This window comes from Elephantulus edwardii, unplaced genomic scaffold (genome assembly GCF_000299155.1).
Source record: "Elephantulus edwardii isolate Elephantulus edwardi_28Jun2011 unplaced genomic scaffold, EleEdw1.0 scaffold00297, whole genome shotgun sequence".
Taxonomy (NCBI): domain Eukaryota; kingdom Metazoa; phylum Chordata; class Mammalia; order Macroscelidea; family Macroscelididae; genus Elephantulus; species Elephantulus edwardii.
In genome coordinates this window covers 651,961-670,802 of record NW_006400047.1, presented here as the reverse complement: position 1 = coordinate 670,802, position 18,842 = coordinate 651,961, and the positions used below count along the sequence as shown (strand labels likewise).

The 18,842-nt window shown below is 35.5% G+C and overlaps 1 protein-coding gene across 2 annotated transcripts in view; it reads right to left on the bottom strand.

Moving 5' to 3' along the window:
* PTBP3 (polypyrimidine tract binding protein 3) overlaps window positions 1-18,842 on the bottom strand; it is a 100,764-nt gene that overhangs the window by 42,989 nt on the left and 38,933 nt on the right. For both annotated transcript variants that reach the window (XM_006900845.1, XM_006900844.1), the window contains 2 exons: window positions 6,301-6,470; window positions 1,655-1,801 (listed from right to left, as the gene is read on the bottom strand). In XM_006900845.1, coding sequence (XP_006900907.1) covers window positions 1,655-1,801; window positions 6,301-6,470 — 317 coding nt within the window. The remainder of the gene's footprint in view (window positions 1-1,654; window positions 1,802-6,300; window positions 6,471-18,842) is intronic.

The following is an 18,842-nucleotide window of genomic DNA, read 5'->3' as shown; positions in this document are numbered from 1 at the left end:
TTTGTGCGGGGAGAAGGGTGCAACAATGAATGAATGGAATTCCAAAATCTCTGTAGATGTTCATTGAAATGAAAAATAAACAACCTAAATTAAAAGAAAAAAAAAGATCCATCTTAAAAAAAAAAAGAAATTTACTAAAAACATCTAATTTATCTAAGTGTGCAGCATTTATTATTTATTTTCAATATCTCTTAAAAAAGAGGATTAAAGAAGGAAATGTTGCTGTTTTGAACAAAGTAGAAACTATAATTTAAATTCAGTTGGTTGCATTATAATGCCTTTCAACATAATATCAAAGGAATGAAGGAGCTATTTGCCTAGAGCAATAGCATGCAGGCTAAACATGCTCTTAACATAATAAAAAACTCTTCCTTAAGATGCATTTTCTTTGTAGGTAAGCTTCCCCTACCCTTAAGTAATATCAAACTAATGATTAAAAATGAACCTTGTGAGAGAGAAAAAAATTCAACATGAACAAAAAAAAAAAATGAAAACAGGAAAATTACGTAAGATATGTTACATTCACTTTGAAAAGTTAGAAAAAATCATTTTGTAACTTACATAAAAATTCTTAATATCTTTTATGGACTGACTGTGTTCCCCAATATATATGTCAACATGGGCTAGGGGCCCTAAGTCTTGTTAGTATGTAATTATCCTTCATTTTGTGATCTGATGTAGTTAACCTATGCATTGTGAATCCTAACCTTTATGATGCTAGTGATGCAGGATTAGAGGTAGTTCTATTAATGAAGCAGGATACACTACAAGGGTAGGCAGTATTTTGAGTCAATGTCTTGAGATATAAAAGAAATTAAACAAGAAAGTAGAGATTGGAGGGACTCTGACTAACACCAAGAAAGAAGAGCTAGGAATAAGTGCATCATTTGGACTTGGGGTCATTGTGCTGAGAACCTTCCAGTCACAGAAGATTGATGCTAGGAAACATGGAGATCTCTAAGGAACAGGAGGCCTACAGATGCTGAAAGGAGAAAAGATCTTCTCCTGGAGCCACTAAAGAAAACATTCCCCTAAAGCTAGTGCCCCACTGAATTCAGATTCTGGCCATCTAAATTGTGAGAGAAAACATTTTGCTTGTTAAAGCCATTGACCTTTGATAAATTTTTTACAGTAGAACCAAATAATTAAGACAGCATTTGTTATATAAGTTCAGTTATATCACAATATAAATATACTACAACTTTTATCTTTGTTTTATCTTCTGTTAAAAAAAGGGGGGGAAGACCGAAATTAATGGCTTTTAAAATTCATTTTAGATCTGAGATTTAATATTTTAAAGGAAAACAAGCTATCAAGAGGGGAAAGATATATAACAGTCATATCTAATACTGAAATTTCAAATGTTTCTAAATGCTATTTACTTTTAAATCTTGGGAAGAGAATTTACATACATAATACTAAGATGAAGAAAATACTATGGTTTTCTATTCTTTTGAAAAGTATGTAAACTTGGGGGGGTGGGGGAGGGGGGGCGGGGAGAGGGTTACAACAATGAATGAATGGAATTCCAAAATCTCTGTAGATGTTCATTGAAATGAAAAATAAAGAAATTTAAAAAAAAAAAAAGTATGTAAACTTAATTCTTAAGTTACATGTTTTTATATCTATTTTGAAAAACCTCTTCAATACTTACAGCTTGATTAGGAAGATTGTCAATCTTAAGTTCTCTGTGATTGGAATACTGAATATAAACAGGTTGGTTTCGGAGGTGAGGAGTAATAGGAGTGTAATAATTCACCATAGCAACAGCAGCTTCCTCAGAAGCCATTTCTAAGAAAGCCTGCAGTAAACACAAGATAATTAAAAACTATTTTGTCTTCCTTGTTTACACCAACTTACATACTCAACAGAAATATTAAAGACCTAAAGAGATGAAGAAACTTTGGCTTCAAATAGTATCATGAATTTAACTAAAAATATATTTTATAAGTTAGAATACAGTAAAGAAAACTAAAAGCTGATTAACTGACTTCATGTGTCTCTTGGTTTTCCTTGCCTGTATATGTTCCAAAGTCTAGAAATAATTACAAAGGCAAAACTGAGTATGTATATTACTCTTTTAAAGGGATGCTTCCATAGTCTAGAAAGTAATAGTGATTTTTTTTTTTAAGACTCAGACCATCTAAAAGGCACTCCATCTTTATCAGATACTCAAAAATTAAAGAAGAGTTGAGATGAAAAAGATTCCTGGTCTTTATCTCTTAATCAGTCTATAGCTTTTAACAGTCTAGAAATTATATGCTGGGTAGTTAAAGACTTTATTATTTTGTAGTAAAAAACATTTGGATCATCTTACTAGAATTGTGTGGATGCATGTCAGCTTCTAACTTCTATAATAGGAATGGGTTTTTTAGAGAGTTTTAGGGTGGCAAGTACCTGCCATAACCTCAATATTAATGGTTAAGACACTTAAAATACTTTCTGAGATATTCCCTACAAGAATATCTTAAATTTAAAATGCTGAAGCTTTTTCCCAAAATAAGGGGGGAAATCCTCACATCCTCTAAGCTTCATTAACAGTGACAAGAAAATTTGGAAATAGATAGTTGTGATGGTTACACAACACAATAACTGTAGTAAATGCCACAATAATACAAGAAAATAATGATGACATAGCAAATATTTCACTATCTTATACTTAATACAAAAAAAAATCATTTCAACTGACATTTATAATCTATCAAGTATCCATTTATTAACAATAGAAACTACTAAACAGAGAAAATGGTAACTAACTACACATCAAACTTCCCCCCCTTTTTGTTGAATCTGTGAGTGGCACAAAATTTAAGCGCTAGACTACTAACTGAAGGCTGGTGCTTCAAATCCACCTACAGGTAAGATCTGCCCATCTGCAAGGCACAGCCTTGAAAATCCTTTGGAGTAGTTCTACTGTTCATACCTGCATTTGTCTTAAGTCCAAATAAGTTTGACAAAAACAATCATAACCTATTTGAAGTTCAGTAAAGGAATATAATGTGCCAAGTGTTAAATACGATGCTTGCTGCATCAATCAAATATCACAACTGAACCAACTCAATGCTTCCACTGAACTGTAGTTATGATATTCTATAGTTACCTGAACTCAGTAGCAAATCATTAGTGAATTATAAATTAACAGTAACAAAATCTACACCAAACAAAACTGCATGAATACTGAAATAAATTCCACTATTATAAAGGGATAAAATAAACTTCAAATAATTAAAAAGGTCTAAATGTCCACTATTAACTCATTCAAAGACTCCATGTAGTTACAGGGGAGCTCTTTTGATGTCACTCACAGGGAGTCATGCTAACCCAAAGGCCTCACCTCTCTAGTAAATCAAAATTAACAGTAGATCCTCAGGAGAAAGTAGGGCAACTCTTCCTATATGATTTACTAGCTTGATAACCCAGTGGAGTTAGCTATGAATTGGTTCTGACTCAATGGCCACAATATAGGAGAGACAGTTATAGCAAGAACACACTGTAATTTTTCTAAGGCAACAAAGTGATCAAAATGAAAACAATAACAAAAACCAGCTATGGCAAACTTTTATAAATATGTAAACTTTAGTTTTCTGCTCAACAAAGAATTTGTAAACATTAATAACATTCACTAAAGACTAAGGGCATCACTTTCATGATAAGGTGTGTCTGATGCAAGCTACGCTATTTTTAATTGCAAATATATTTTAAATTACACATTTAAAAACTAAAAGAAATTTCTCCATTTGGTAAAGAAACTTTTGCTAAAGTGCTGGGAAAGTGCTGAAAATGAAGCACTGGCTTGAGTCTTCTCTCAGCTTCACTGAAAGATTCAATTTCATAATGTGGATGCAGAAGAGAGCTAAAAATCCCTACCAATATGAAGGCTGGTAAAAATAACCCTCACTTGAGTACCAATACTTCACCTCCTGAGCAACCTGGAAAAAAAGTATTGTACTGACAAGGCTCCAGGGAAGCACTGCGCAGTTCCTTCACATCAGGATCTGTGAAGTATTATTACTAAAAAGATATTTTCTGAAGATCTCTTTATGATCAACAGACAATATAACAATTCCACGTAATACTACAGACAAATATAAACCCGGAACCAAGAGTAGACCCTAAGGAATATATGATGGTAACTCATCCCTCTTACTGGAAATAACCATCAGCCACAGATGGCCTTGTGGCCCTTTTCAAGCCAAGCCAAGCCAAGCCAACTACACTACTGTAAAAAAGTGGCAACACCCCTAATAAGATAAAGATCTAAGGAGTCTGGTGGCACAAACATTTAAGTGCTTACCTGTTAACGGAAAAGTTGGGAGGTTTGAACCTATCTAATAGCAGAAGAATTGGTAGTCTGCTTCTAAAATTTTCTAAAATTTATAGCCAAGAAAACCTTGTTGAACAGTTCTACCTTTCACTTGGCACTGCAGTTAAAAGAGTTGAAGCTGAAATGACTACTGGAGTTGAAATTAAATCAGTTCAGTGGCATCTAACAAGTGGTAGGTAGGCATTATCTAGCATCAATAGATGGAATATACATGTGTAAACAGAAGACTAAAGCATATTCGTTAACTTCTCTGAGTCTCAGTAACCTCATCTGAATAACATGGGACCATTAATCAAGTAGTGAACTCTGATGGCCTCATGAGTAAGGAGCTGCGAGGCCAATCCAAAGGCATGTGGTTTGAATACACCAGCTGCTCTGCAGAAGAAAGTTGAACAATCTCCTCTCACGCAACTTACTGCCTATGAAAGCCTGGTAGAAGGTTAGCTGTGAGTTGGTTCCAACTCAAAAGCACATAAAAACAATCAAATTTTTTACCAAAGACAGAAATCATCTTTTTCTGTGCCTAACACTTATGAATCTATTTATCTGTAAATATATTTGTTTCTTAAGTTTATTACTTAAGGAAAGTAGAAGAAATATAGTGGCATATTACAATATACCATAAAATGTCTAAGAACTAAATGTCTTGCCCTCTTCTTTTGAATAATGTTCTACATAAAAGATTTTTTTAAATAATAAAAAAAGAATATCCACAACCAGGAGGGGAGAAACCCCCCAAAAAAATATTCCTGGGGGGTCTAAATGACAATAAAAATGTATATTATTATCCAATATCAATAGGACAAAAGTTATATTTCTGTCATTATCAAGAGACTATTAATCTTAAGAAAAACCCATTAGGAATCTGGAGGTGGTACAATGGTCAAGCCCAGAGCTACTAAGTGAAAAAATGTTGGTGGTTTGAACCTACCCAGACTAGTCTTAGAAGAAATACCTGGTGATCTGCTCTGAAAGGTCCTGGCCATGAAACTCTGTGGAGTGGGGTTGCTGTTCTGCTCTGAAACAACTTGAAATCTTCATAATCTGGAATCTACTTGATGAACTGATGATTAATTGGCTATACATTAATTTCACAACTATCCTTTTATAGATTTTGAAAAATGTAGCCATTTTTTAATTTGTCAAATGAGGTATAAGGTTTTTAAAATTCTAATATAAACTATTTAATAATAATTTATCAATATTCACTCATTAATATGTTACTAATGTAAGGAACTGTGTACCTTCTGTGTGTTATTTCTATAAACATAAAACTTCTCTAAAACAAAATATATTAAAGGGGAGGATGGAAGTCAAGAAGGCGGGAGGGAAGGGAAGAAGCCAACAGGGACAGGAGGAAAGAGAGAGGGTATGAGGGAGGGAGGAAAGGAGGAAAGGACATCTTTTACAATAAGATAGAATATACCAAGTACTTGAGGATGAATCTGAAAAAAAAAAAAAGCCTGTATACTGAAAATTTTAAAACAATGCTGAGATAAGAAAGAGTTAAACAAAGACATGTATAATATTCATGGAGGAAGACAAAGTAATGTTAAGATGTCCATTCTCTTCAAGTCAGTTCACATATTTAATGAAATCTAAAATCAAAACTTTAGGATCTGTTTTTATAGAAATGAACTTAGGTGATTCTACAATGTATGCAGAAATGTAAATGGCTAGATTAGTGAAAACAAAAAATTAAAGGAAAACATTTATTTCCTCTTTTCCTCCCACAAGGTCTTCTAATATTTTATAGAGTATTTTCATTAACCCACCTATAATGAAGAGTATAAAATGTGTTTTGTTAAGGAGGTTTTTCAATATTTTTGTTTATGGCTTCATGTTATAATTAAAAACAAAGTCTAATCTATATATAGAGAATGGGATCTGAAGGTATGAGAAAATGTTAAGGAAACAAAAATTAGCTCTAACAGCAGTACCAAGAGATTGTTACCCATCTTTACATAAACACATACCTGGTTTTTTCCTTTCAACATCAAAAGATTAATTACTTTGCCAAATGGCAGACCTAATGATATGATCTCTGCTTCAGTGACATCATTTGGAATTTTGCGAAGATGAAGAACACGGGAAGGTGAACAGGGAGGTCTATCTCCTTTAAATTTCTTGGTGTCATTCCCATTAGCTTAAAAAAAAGAAAAGATTGTTTTAAAAAAAATAATGAAACTAATCTGGGATGATAGACTACATTCATCAACTGTATTATTACATATAATCCTCTAAGAGTCTCAGGTTTTGAAATTCAGGGAACTGTAAGGCTTGGAGGTTAAGAGCTGAAAAAGAAATGGATCAACCTGCCATCAAATAGGTTGTTTTTTATCACTGTTAAAAAAAAATTTTTTTTTCAAAAGCTGAAGTTTAAACACATTTTTAACTTCAGGGTAAATTAATTATACTAAATTCCTTTAGACACTAAAATTCTTTTCTTGTAAACACAAAATATTATTTACAATATATTCAAATGTATTTTAATATAATTTCCTAAAATCAATGAGATTTATAAACTTTCATTTAAGTAAAACAGAATTTAAAATCTTTTCCCAATGGATCAGTAAATAAATGCATATACAATAATAACAATGATGCATAGAACAATACACTATAAAAAAGACTGAGGAATTTTAATATTTTATCAGAGTGATGTGGATTTGAATTCTGTTTATGCAAATTAATTTTACTTCTTAGGAATTGTAGAGAGCATGAGCAGTACATTCCATAAGAAGTTACACAACTCAAAGGTGGCACTTCCCCAGTGCCTTGAATCCACCAGCAGGTATGAGAAAGGTGAGCAATCAATCTCTTTTCATGAAATTTACAGCTTCCCAAAACCCACTAGAGAGTCAGCTATGAGTTGATTATAATAAAAATTAAATTCATTTTAAAAACCTTTTTTAGAATCTAAATGGGACAAAGGTACTCCTAAGTAACAGACACCTTGTTGGGGAGACAATCTTTCACCCCACTCAAACTCCAGACCTACTGAATTAGAAACTCTGTAGTCAGGACTCGGCACTCTCTTTTAACAACCCTTCCAAGTGATTTTAATGGACCTTGGAGTTTGAAAATCACTTCTACAAAATAAAAAAATAAAAAATCTTCAACCCACCACACAGCTAAATTTTATTTAAATTCTACTGTGTTAATATAATGAAGGTGGCACAAGATAGAGCAGAGTTTAGGGCTCTTATACACAGGGTTGCTATGAGTCGTAAGCAACTCAAGGGCACATAACAACTGTGTTAATACTTACACTAACAAGAACTGACAAGCCCAGAATGTTCAAGTTTATGCACTATTTTTATTGCTCAAAATGGCTTCCCTAGCCATTGAATGACTGACATCTCGATGGGTGGGAATATGTGAATAGGACACATATGTGAACCTATCCACAAAGAGACTGGCTAGTCTATGCCCTTTGGGGCCAGAGAGTCTTGCACACCTGCTGGACCTACAGTGGCAGCAGCATGACCTACAGTGAGACCTACAGCAACGGCCAAAGCAGAGGACCAGAGACTCAATATGAGATGGAGTCCACCATGGAACTGCTATCCCTATGGAACCATCAGTGCTTTTGCCCAAGGTGGGGTGAGAAAATCCATAATTTGCAGGAATGAAAGCTTTAACACTAGCCTAAAGACACAAGGCTCAAGGCTGAAGTGCCTAACAGTACATTTCAGCAGCTTCCCTGACTGACTGTATTCTGCTATTAACTTTAATTATAGCCTTTGGATTTCTCCAATATGGTTCTGGAAAACTGGAGAAATCTGAAGGACAACTGACTGGAAGAAATTAATATTTATTCCCATTCAAAAAGGAGGTAACCCAACAGAGTATGGAAATTATCAAATGATACCACTAATATATGCAAGCAAAATCCTGTTGAAGATTATCCATAAACAACTGGGATAGTACATTGTCAGAGAACTATCAGAATACAAGCTGGGCTTCGAAGAGGCCATGGCACTAGGGCTATCACTGCCAGTGTCAGATAGATCTGGGCCAAAAGCAGAGGAATGTCTGTTTCATTTGCTATGCAAAATTATGGCTAATCTTGAGAAGAATGGGAATCTCAGAATACCTTGATTGTGCTCATTTGAAACCTATACTTGGATCAGGAGGCAGTCATTAGAACGCAGCAATGAAACACTTCATAGTTCAAAATCAGAAAAGTGAGTCAGGAATATGTCCTATCTCCATACCTCTTTAATCTGTATGCACATCAGATTATTCAAGTGGCTGGACTTTACAAGGAGGAATGCAGAATCAGGATTGGAGGAAGACTCATCAACAATCTGCATTCTGCAGAAGACACAACTATACTCACTGAAACTGAAGAGGGTCTAAAGCATATGCTGCCGTAGGTCAAGGACTGTAATTTACAATACAGATTGAAGCTCAACATCAAAAAAACAAAGATTCTCACCACCAGGTCAACTGGCAGATTGTGACAGATGGAGAAGAAATTGAGACTGTTAACAATTTCAGCTTGCTTGGTTCCACAACCAACACTCTTGGCATCAGCAGTCAGGAAATAAAAAGATGAATTGCACTGATCAATTGCTGTCATAGATCTCTCCAGAGTGCTGAAGAGCAAGGATGTCAGTCTAGAAACTAAGGTGCACCTGATTCAGGCCTTCACAATTGCTTGCTATGCATCAGAGATCTGGACAATTATCAAGGATGACAGAAGAATTGATGCCTTTAAGTTGTGGTGCTGGAGAAAAGTATTAAACATACCACCAACTGCCAAGAGAACTAACCGATCTTTTCTGAAGAAAGTAAAACCAAGCTGCTCCTTAGAGGCAAAGATTTTGAAACTCCGTCTCACATAATTTAGGCATGTAGACAGGAGGGACCAGTCTTTGAAGAAGGAAGAAGGATACCATGCTTGGAAGAGTTGAGGGCCAGAGCAGATAAGAAAGATCATTGATGAGATAGACTGACACAATATCTGGGGTAATGAGGGTAGGTGTGTCAGACAAAGTAAGATTTGCTCAAAATAGAGCAGAGTTCAGAGCTATTGCGCAGAGGGTCACAATGAGGAGGAGTCAACTTGACAGCACATTAACAACAACAACGATAGGGTTCTTTGTGGTCTGAGAGCTACTGTAATGGATTTTGGACCTAGCAGCAGTAAAATTGGTGTTAGGATGAGTTAAAAGAGGTGTGGAAATGAGTGACAAGTCTGACCATGGGAATTGGTTTTCTGCTATTGATGTTGGTAAAGGTCAAATATGGCCCTCCCCACATGGCCTTTGCTCTTTTTACAACTCTTTAAGACTGCATTTGTGGTATGCTCAGTGTCATGAACACTTAAACGTGTTTTACTTCTTTACAATGGCACACCTTTTTTCTGGAAATGGAGTTACTTTTAGATAAACATTATCATTTTGAAATTTGTTTTAAACTTTGTGAGGACAAGTTTAGGATAACCTTCATGTTTGAGCTAGTTTAGCTGTACAGGTAAGATACAGCTTTTCTGGTGTCTCTACTATCTAAGTTAGGTATTCAGAATCTCACTCTTCTGAAAATCATAAATTTAAACATTTCTCAGCTCTGTGTGAATCCTGGAAACTTAAATTGAAAGGTTTCACATAGGCCATAGGGAGGGAAGATATCAACCCAAAGGTAGTACCTCACTGGTGGTTTCAATCCACCAGCAGCTCTGCAGGAAACAGATGGGCAATCTCCTCTCAAGTGATTTACAAGCTCTGAAAACTCATTAGAGGGTTTGCTATGAGTTGATTTCAACTTGATGACAATGAGTGAGTTAGTTTTTTTTCCCAAATCTGCGGAGTTTAGCCCTATACATTTTGGCAACATACTCAGCAACAGTCAAAAGGATCATACAGTAGATTTAAAGGATCATACAGTAGATTTCTGGAGCTCTTTCCCTACTTAGCTCCCCTCTCTTCATTATACTATACCACACTGCCCAACTCCCTATTATCAAAACCAGACCAAACCTACTGCCTCAAAAATCAACTCCAACTCAAGATGACCTTCCACTGAGTTTTCCAACGTTGTACATTTGTTTGGGAGGAGACTATCCAACCTTTTCCTGCTGAGCAGCTGGTAAATTCAAACTGTCACCCTTTGGTTTACAGCCCAAGACAAAGCAGTATACCACCCAGGATTCCTAAAAATCTGACTTCCTCTTTTAAAGCAGCCATTTTGTCAGGGTTGTTTGGGTTCTCCCTCCTTACACTAATTTAAAAAGGAAGCCAGGGTGATAAGGGTTTGCATCCCTCATTTGTTTTCCTTTTCTCTAAAATTATAGTTCATTTTCGTGTTGATCATCACTAAAAAACAAAACAAACCCACAAAATAAACCCAAGCCAAAAAATACATCTTATTTTGGTTTTGCCTTTCTACTATGAGAAGGTAAGCTTGGTCCCCCGTTACTTTATCAGGGTTGAAAGTCTAGCAAGCTTTCAGAAGCATAGTGTGTCAGATCAACTTTCTCTAAATGCATTATTTTTCAGAGTTTATTTAAGGTGTTGCTTACTTAACCAAGTGGAAAAATTATCAAGTTTAGAAATTAAAAAGTCTTTACATTTCTCCTTAAGGTTTATTTAAAGCTGTTTCAATGCATTCATTGTCATCAAGTGCTGAGTATGCAAATAAACTTGTATTAGCCACTATAAAAAGCATCAATGATAAATGAAGAAAAGACTGAAGTGGTTAAGCATTCGTTTTACCTGCATCCATAATCAATACCCATGGAAGCATCAGTTAAGAAATCAAACAACACAGTTGCAATGACCTGCTACATGTTCTTTAAAGAGTTTCTCTAAGTGGTAAAGAGCAAGGATATTACTGTGAGAACTGGTCCAAGTCATGGTATTTTCAATTGCTTGTGAAAGCTGAACAATGAATAGGACTGAAGGAAAACTGATGCCTTTGAATTATGCTGTTGACAAAGAATATTGAACGAACCACTGGCAGCCTACACAACAAACACGTGTCCTAGAAGAAGTGCAGCCAGAATGTTCTCTGAAAGCAAGAAAGGTGAGATTTCATCTCTTATACTCTGTGCATGATCAAGACAGACTAGATGCTAGAGAAAGACATCATGCTTGGTAATAAGGGTTAGGAAAAAAGAAGAACTTTTATGAGATTACTGACACAGTGACTGCTACAGTGAGCTCAAGCACCACAGAAACTGCGAGGAAAGAGAGAACAAGATTAGGCAAGGTCTCATGCATTGTACAGTTTGCTACTGGCCATTTTTTTAGTATAATTCAGTGACATCAACATTCAACATGTTGAACAATGACTACTACTATCCATTTCCACAAACTTCTCATCACCCCAAACAGAAACTCAACACTCTACCAGTGGTAACTATTCCTCATGACCTCCAGCCCTGATACTAATGAGCATTTATCTCTATACATGTGCCTATTTTATGTATTTCAAATACATAGACTCACACATATCTGTCCTTTTGCATCTTATTTCACTTAGGATACTGTTTACAATGTTCATCATAATTCAGTATATTAAAGAACTTCATTTATGACTATAAATAAGAATTATTTAGTGCATATATGCACCACATTTTGTCTAATCATTTATCAAGTAATGGATACTTAGAATTTTTTCTACCTTTGCGTACTAAGAACAGTCAATGAATGCTGCGATGAATATTTATGTACAAGTGTGTATTTGTATTTCAGCTTTTAGTTTTTCTGGATAAAAACTTAGTAGAGGAATTGAAGAGTAATTCTAGGGGTTTTTTTTTGTTAGGATGTGTGTGTGTGTGTGTGTGTGTGTGTGTGTGTGTAAGAGAGAAAGAGAGAGACTTCCTATTTTTTCCAATCATTTTTCACAAGAAGCAAAAAGTCCTAGCCATAAAGGGGAGAAAAGAGATAAAGTAGATTATATTAAAAAATACGAATGCCAGTTTAACTAAAGTATAAAGCAGCAGAGTCCTGAACAGTGTCTACAGTTAATATATTCAGCTCATAACCAAAAGACTGGGGATCTGAGTCCACTCATGGGGTCCTTGTAAAAAAAAAAACACCTGACAGTTCACACTGAAATACATGAGCTAGCCATTAACTGGAAATTATTCAAAGGCAACTAATTAGCAAGCTATCACGTGTTAGAGAATGTCTACAAATTAAATAAAAAAGAACTCCTATCTAGAATATTTATGCTACAGTGCTGATGGGAGTACAAAAAGCTGCAGAGCTAAAAGAATCTATTAAGACCTGAAGAGTTAATGATCCCACTGGTAGATATATACACAAGAGAAATTTATACATTTGTCCACCAAAAGGCTTATCAAGAATATTCTGTTTAATAATAAAAAAATCCTAAAATCTTCTTAAAACCAAGTAGTAGTTTAGATAAACTAATAAAAAGTTTGCCTTGAACATTTCACTATTTTAAGAACTATCTAAATTGGATCAAAGTGATAACAGCAGCTCAAAAGTCTAGACAGGAGTCTTAGGGGTCAGTATGTGTGTGTTAATGGGTGGTGAATGACTCAAGAGTGTGAGTATGGTGACACTATTTGAAGTATGCATGTCACTGAAGTGGACACAGAGAAACCATTGAATTAGTGTATGTTGTGTATATAAAATAACAAACTAAATAAAATATTTTCATTCCTTTTGAAAGTTAAAAAAATAATATAGCAACATTATTCATTACTTGTACATAATTCAAATGCTCACAAATAAAATACTACATAGAAACAAGGTAGAAGATACAACATAGATGAAATGCACAAGTACATTGTTAAAAGAAACCAGACACACAGGAATATACTGTATTACTTACTGTTCCACTTATACAATGTTTTAAATGACACAAAACTAACCTATAGAAATAAGACTGCAAATACATTTGGAAAAAGGAAATTAAAAAGCCCCAAGAGGACTCCTGGAAGTATTTGTAATGTTCTATTTATTGATATATAGATGATGATTTCATGGCATTTTAAAGAAACTAGCAAGCTCTGGTGGCTTAGTCGTAAGTAACTGTGTAGTAGGTGTAAAGATATGCGGTTTGAATTCATCAGGTTCCCCATGGGAGAAGGGTGCACAATTTCTTCTGAAAATTTATTGCCTCTGAAAATCTGCTAGAGGGTCAGCTATGGGTCAGTTGCAACTCTATGGTACTCAACCACAAGAGATATAATATAGATACTAAAATCTATTAAGAGCGCTCTAACTGCAATACCTAAGGCACATGGTTCAAATCTACCAGATGTTCTGCTGGAGAAGGAGGGGCAATCTCTTACTGTGCCTGTCAGATCTGATTCAATGGTACATGCAAATTAAATAAATAAATGAATAAAAAGAGAACTCTAGTGGTTTAGTAGGGAGTTCTGGTGACCTAGTAGTAAAAAGCTACACTGCAATCCTGAAGTCACAGAGCTCAAATCCACTAGTTGCTCCATGGAAAAACAGATGGGTGCAATCTTCTGTGTAATTTACTACTTCCAACTCAACCCACCCTGTAAGTAAGTTCTCACTCCAGGGTACGTAACAATAAAATCAACAACTACAAAACCTGTTAGAGTATTTAAAAAAGCAATGAGCAAACCTTTTATTAAACTAGTTGTAAATATTCTGAATAAGCATAAGTAAATTAAATATAGAATATATAGGATTGCTTCTTTTCATTGAGTTGGAACTGACTCATAGCTGAACCTCCAGTGGATTTTCAAAGGTTATAAATCACAGAGGAGGAGACTGCCCACCTTTCTTTACACAGTTGCTGGTGGATTTGTACCTTCGGCCTCTAGATTGTCTGCATGACTCTACCAGTTAGCCACTATATGTTGTTAGATATATGCAACTGAGATTACTGATGCCCCAAAATCTATATTCCTATTCTCCCTTAAAATAGTTCACTGAATTATGGTTTACGAGGGCATACTAGAATAAAGGCCTATTTCTAAATGTTCTTGCCTCTTCAAAGAATGTGCCTAAATTTTCATTAACAGGATAGAAGAACAAAGTGCAAACTTGTAGTTCTTATGCCTATGAGAACAGAGCCTCGAGCTCTTAGCTCTGTTAACCTACTCTTCTCTGGTGGCTGAGTGGGTAAGGAGCTGTACCATCATCTCAAAGGCACAGAGTTAGAATCCACCAGCTGCTCCACAAGAGAAAAACAACCAATCCCCGTGCAATTTTTTGTCTCTGAAAACTTGCACAGAGGGTTAGCTATGAGTGGGTTCTGACTTCTTGGTACTTAAAAATAAATAAATAAGTCAAACAACAATTACTCTTCAATCCTACATCTGAACTTACCCTCATAGTTCAATGTTTAGCCAAAATACAGATTGCTTTACAAGGAGAGCATGTAATGGGGATACATAGGTACTCCTTAGATCAATCAATCCTCGATCAAAAAGAGCAGCATTTTGCCAGAATTCAGAAGCCAGGAAGTGAGAAAGAGGAATGAAAACAAGAAACACAGGAGGAAGGCAGAATAAGGGAAGGCACAGAGTGGGGATTGTAATCAATGGCATAAAAGAAATGTGTATGATCTATTGAATGAGCAATTTATTTGCTCTGTAAATTTTCACCCAAACACCAATTTTAAAAAAATAGAAACCTAAGTATTGAGTAAAGAAGAAAACTTCTTCTGGTGGCCTAGTGGTAAGGAGCTACAACTACAATCCCACAGGCGCATGGTTCGAATCCACCAGATGCTCTGCCGGGAAAGGAAGGACAATCTCCTCCTCTACCAGTCAGATCTGATTTGACGGTACACACAATAATAATAAAATAAAAATGAAAAAAAAAAAAGAAGAAAACTTCTTAAGTATGAAGAATTATTTAACAAAATCTAACAGCCAACATGATATTATAAGATTAAACAGTAAAAACACATTAATTATTTAAAAACAAGAAAAGAGACCCACTATTAAGATTTTTCAGTCCTTGATGTGCTTATATTGATTTGTTTCTGGTGGTAGCTTGTCCCATAATGTATGTAGAAAGCAATCAGATTATAATAAAATTGTTGTTCATATATGTTCTTTGTGGAATTCAGAGGTAAATACAGACTATGATTAACAAGGCAAAAAAATTCCAAGATACTAGCCACTGTTCAAATGACAGTGGTGCTATTTCTTTTACAGCCTTTTAGATTTTTGTCACTAAAAAGTGTTTCTGGAATCCATTTTTCACCTTGTCTTTATTTATAGGGTTTGTTTTTGTTTTCTCACTTCAAACAATTTCTAAATAAAGTTCTATATTAAAAAAGAGAGAGAAAACAAGGCAAGGGAAGACACAATTATCTCTAATACTAAATTTACTTTTGAAAGTTACAGTGAATAAATAGTTAACACTTAAAATATATTTTTTACATACTTGAAATTCTGTATTTGAAGATACATTAATTGAATACGAAATTCAAGATTAACAACAAAGATTAAAAATTACCTATGGTGGCTTTTATTTAACTGCATTAATAACAATATAGTTGAAATAACAGTTGCTTAAGAAAAAAAAATTAATTTCTCACTCATGTAAAAAGTCTCCAGTGACCCAGGCTTCAGCTCTCTGCTGTTAGGGTGCAGCCCTCATCCTCATCATCCAAGAAGGAAGCTGGAACTCCAGCAGGCAGCAGAACAAAAGAAAGGAAAAACAGTGTGCCCATGCAGAGATGTCCCGTAAGACCCACACAACGCTTCTACTTCTAGCTCAATGGCTAGTACACAATCATTTGAACATAACCAGTTCTAAGGGAAGCTGGAAAAGTAGCTATTTATTTAATCAAGAGTGAGGGAGTTTCCTGGAAGACACAAACAACTAAGCACTCTACTACTAGCTTAAAGGTTGAAAGTTCGAACCCAAGAAGCACCTTGGAAGATAACACTCGTAAACTGCTTCTCAAAGTCCCAGCCTTGAAAACTCTGTAGAGCAGTTCTGTTTGCATATGTGAAGTCACCAAGAGTCAAGATGGATTCAACGGCACTGAACAACAAACTTTCATGGAAGCAGAACAAAGACCTTTCTTCCAAAGCACTGCCAGCGGAGTTCAAACTGCCAACCATGCAGATTCTTAAACTCAGACTTAATGAATTAGAAACCTGGACATAGCTGCAGTAATTCGTGCTTTAATTAGTCCTCCATGTGAGTAAAGCACTGCTTTACTCTGGTGACAAAGAAGGTCTGATGGCATAGTACATTACAGTCTGTGGAACTAACGCAAAAGCTCATGCAAGGGTTCAAATGCACCACAACTGCTCCCTTGAGAGACTAGCAGTCTCTTCCCATAAAGATTTATAACCCTGGATACTTGAAAGAGGGCTGACATGTGAGAGCCAGTTTGAAGGCAGTGGGGGCTTGGTACAAGTTTTCTGATTGGCTTATTTACCTCCATGACTATATTATTCTATTTATCCTTTCTTAAGCCAGCTTCCTATTACTGTCCTACTTAAAAAATCTTCCAATTTAGTCTTCCAGAACTCTAGGTGTACTATGGCTGACCAATTCTTTCTTAATCTCTTCACGATTTTTTTTATCTTTCTGATGGAGGGTCCTCATATGGAAGCTATTCATTCTCCCAAATACCTTGTAACCTCAGAGCCTAGAAGTAAAGTTCACCTACCATTATCTTCATATAATGACCATGAGTATAAATATATCTGAATAATTCTCACCTTTTCAACACTGTCTACTCCCATGGCTTTTGATGTTAACTTGGGTAAGAAAGATATTGACAGGCAATGTTTTCCAATGATACTGATACCAGACAAATCTGCTATCTATCTGACATTTGTCTATCTGGATATCACACTGGAACCTCAAACTCAATTTATAAAAATCAGAACCCAGTACATTGTCTAATGTTGCTCTTTCTATTATCTCTAACATAAATAAATTATCCTTGGAGAACATCATGCTCGGAAGGGTGGAGGAAGAGTGCAGGAGAGGAAGACCCCGGATGAGATGGATTGTTACAGTAACTAGGGCAATGGGCATAGGTGTCAGTGAAACTGGCTCAGGACAGGGGCAGGCTTCAGACCTATTGTACATAGGGTCGCTTTGAGTCACAGATGACTTGATGGCACATAAATCTGCAAAATTTAGGAATGACTATGAAATCTCTTATTTAAACATTTAATTAATCACCAACCACTAACAACTTCATCTTCTTTAAATCCTTAAGTTCCTGCATCACAATTTCAAATGTCAAGGTACAAGCTACAGTCTCCTATTTAGATTACAAAAATAGCTGCTTAACTGTTCTTTCTTTCCAGTATTGCACTCCAATTCGCTGTACATAAAGCCTGTTTTTAGATATTTAGGCTGAAATACATAAAACCGCTGTTAATCAACTGTTTTTCCTTCAAAACTAGTAATTTCATAACAACAACCCAAGCCCTTCAATAACACTCCACAGCCCTAAGGATAGTAACACAGTGCTGATGATTTGGTGGTTTTTAGTAGTGCACAGGGCTCATGTTCAATGCTTAGCTGGTTTATCGACATGCTGTTATGTGGAACTAACTCACAGATGACCATCCATCAGAGACTATAAATAGCCCAGGAGGAGACTGCCCTTCTTTCTGCTGGGGAACAACTGCTGGATTCAAATCAGGTGCCTTTGGCTTGGCAGCAAAAGTCTCTACCAGTAGGCCACCATAGATCCTTGTATAGCTACTTAGTATTTGCCATTTTAAATGCTTAATGAAGAACATTCAACCTTTTTAAACTGATAAAACTGGTCTTCAGCTCAAAGAGTATTTAGATTGATATCTCAAGGCAGAAAAAAATGAACTCCCTTTTCTCCTCAAGTCTGTTTGTGATAGGAACTAACACTGCAAACTGCAAATAATAGAAGCCCATGACAATCTAAACTCACCACCTTAAATTCAACAACTTCACCTCTTTACCTTACTTTAACATCAGTTAGTAAGTAAATGAGGAAGATTGGAAACATTTTGACTTCAACTTTTGATTCTACAGAAATAATAAATCTCATCTAAAGGAAATGTTCAGATCAACTAGATCAGTGATGCTAAATTTCTGTTTTCAATTCTTGGAGAACACAAATTCTCTAAATTCTTAATTATTTTTATTGATCATAATAAAAACAAACTGAAATAGTCTCCAGCTGGGGTCCTCTCTATGGACTCTTGTACTTCCAATGAGATATATGTCCAATAACTGATAATACTCCTGTTGTTCTTATAGATGGTCAGAGTAACTACTACTTGCTTCCCAGCAAATCCATATGAAGGGTACTGGTGAAATATTAAGGCTACAATTCCTTAATTAAGGAGTGACCTAGTGATAGTGAGTTGCACTGCCAACCCAAAGGCACATGGTTCAAAGCCACCAGCTGTTCTGAGGGAGAAAGATGGGTAATCTCCTCCCATGCAACCTACTATCTCTGAAAACTCACTGGAAGTATCAGCTGAGTCAGTTCTGATTTGATGGCAGATAACAACAATTTCTTAACAGCCAAGAAAAAACTCAAGCGCTTCTGTTACTATCACCCTACTCTTACAATATAGGCC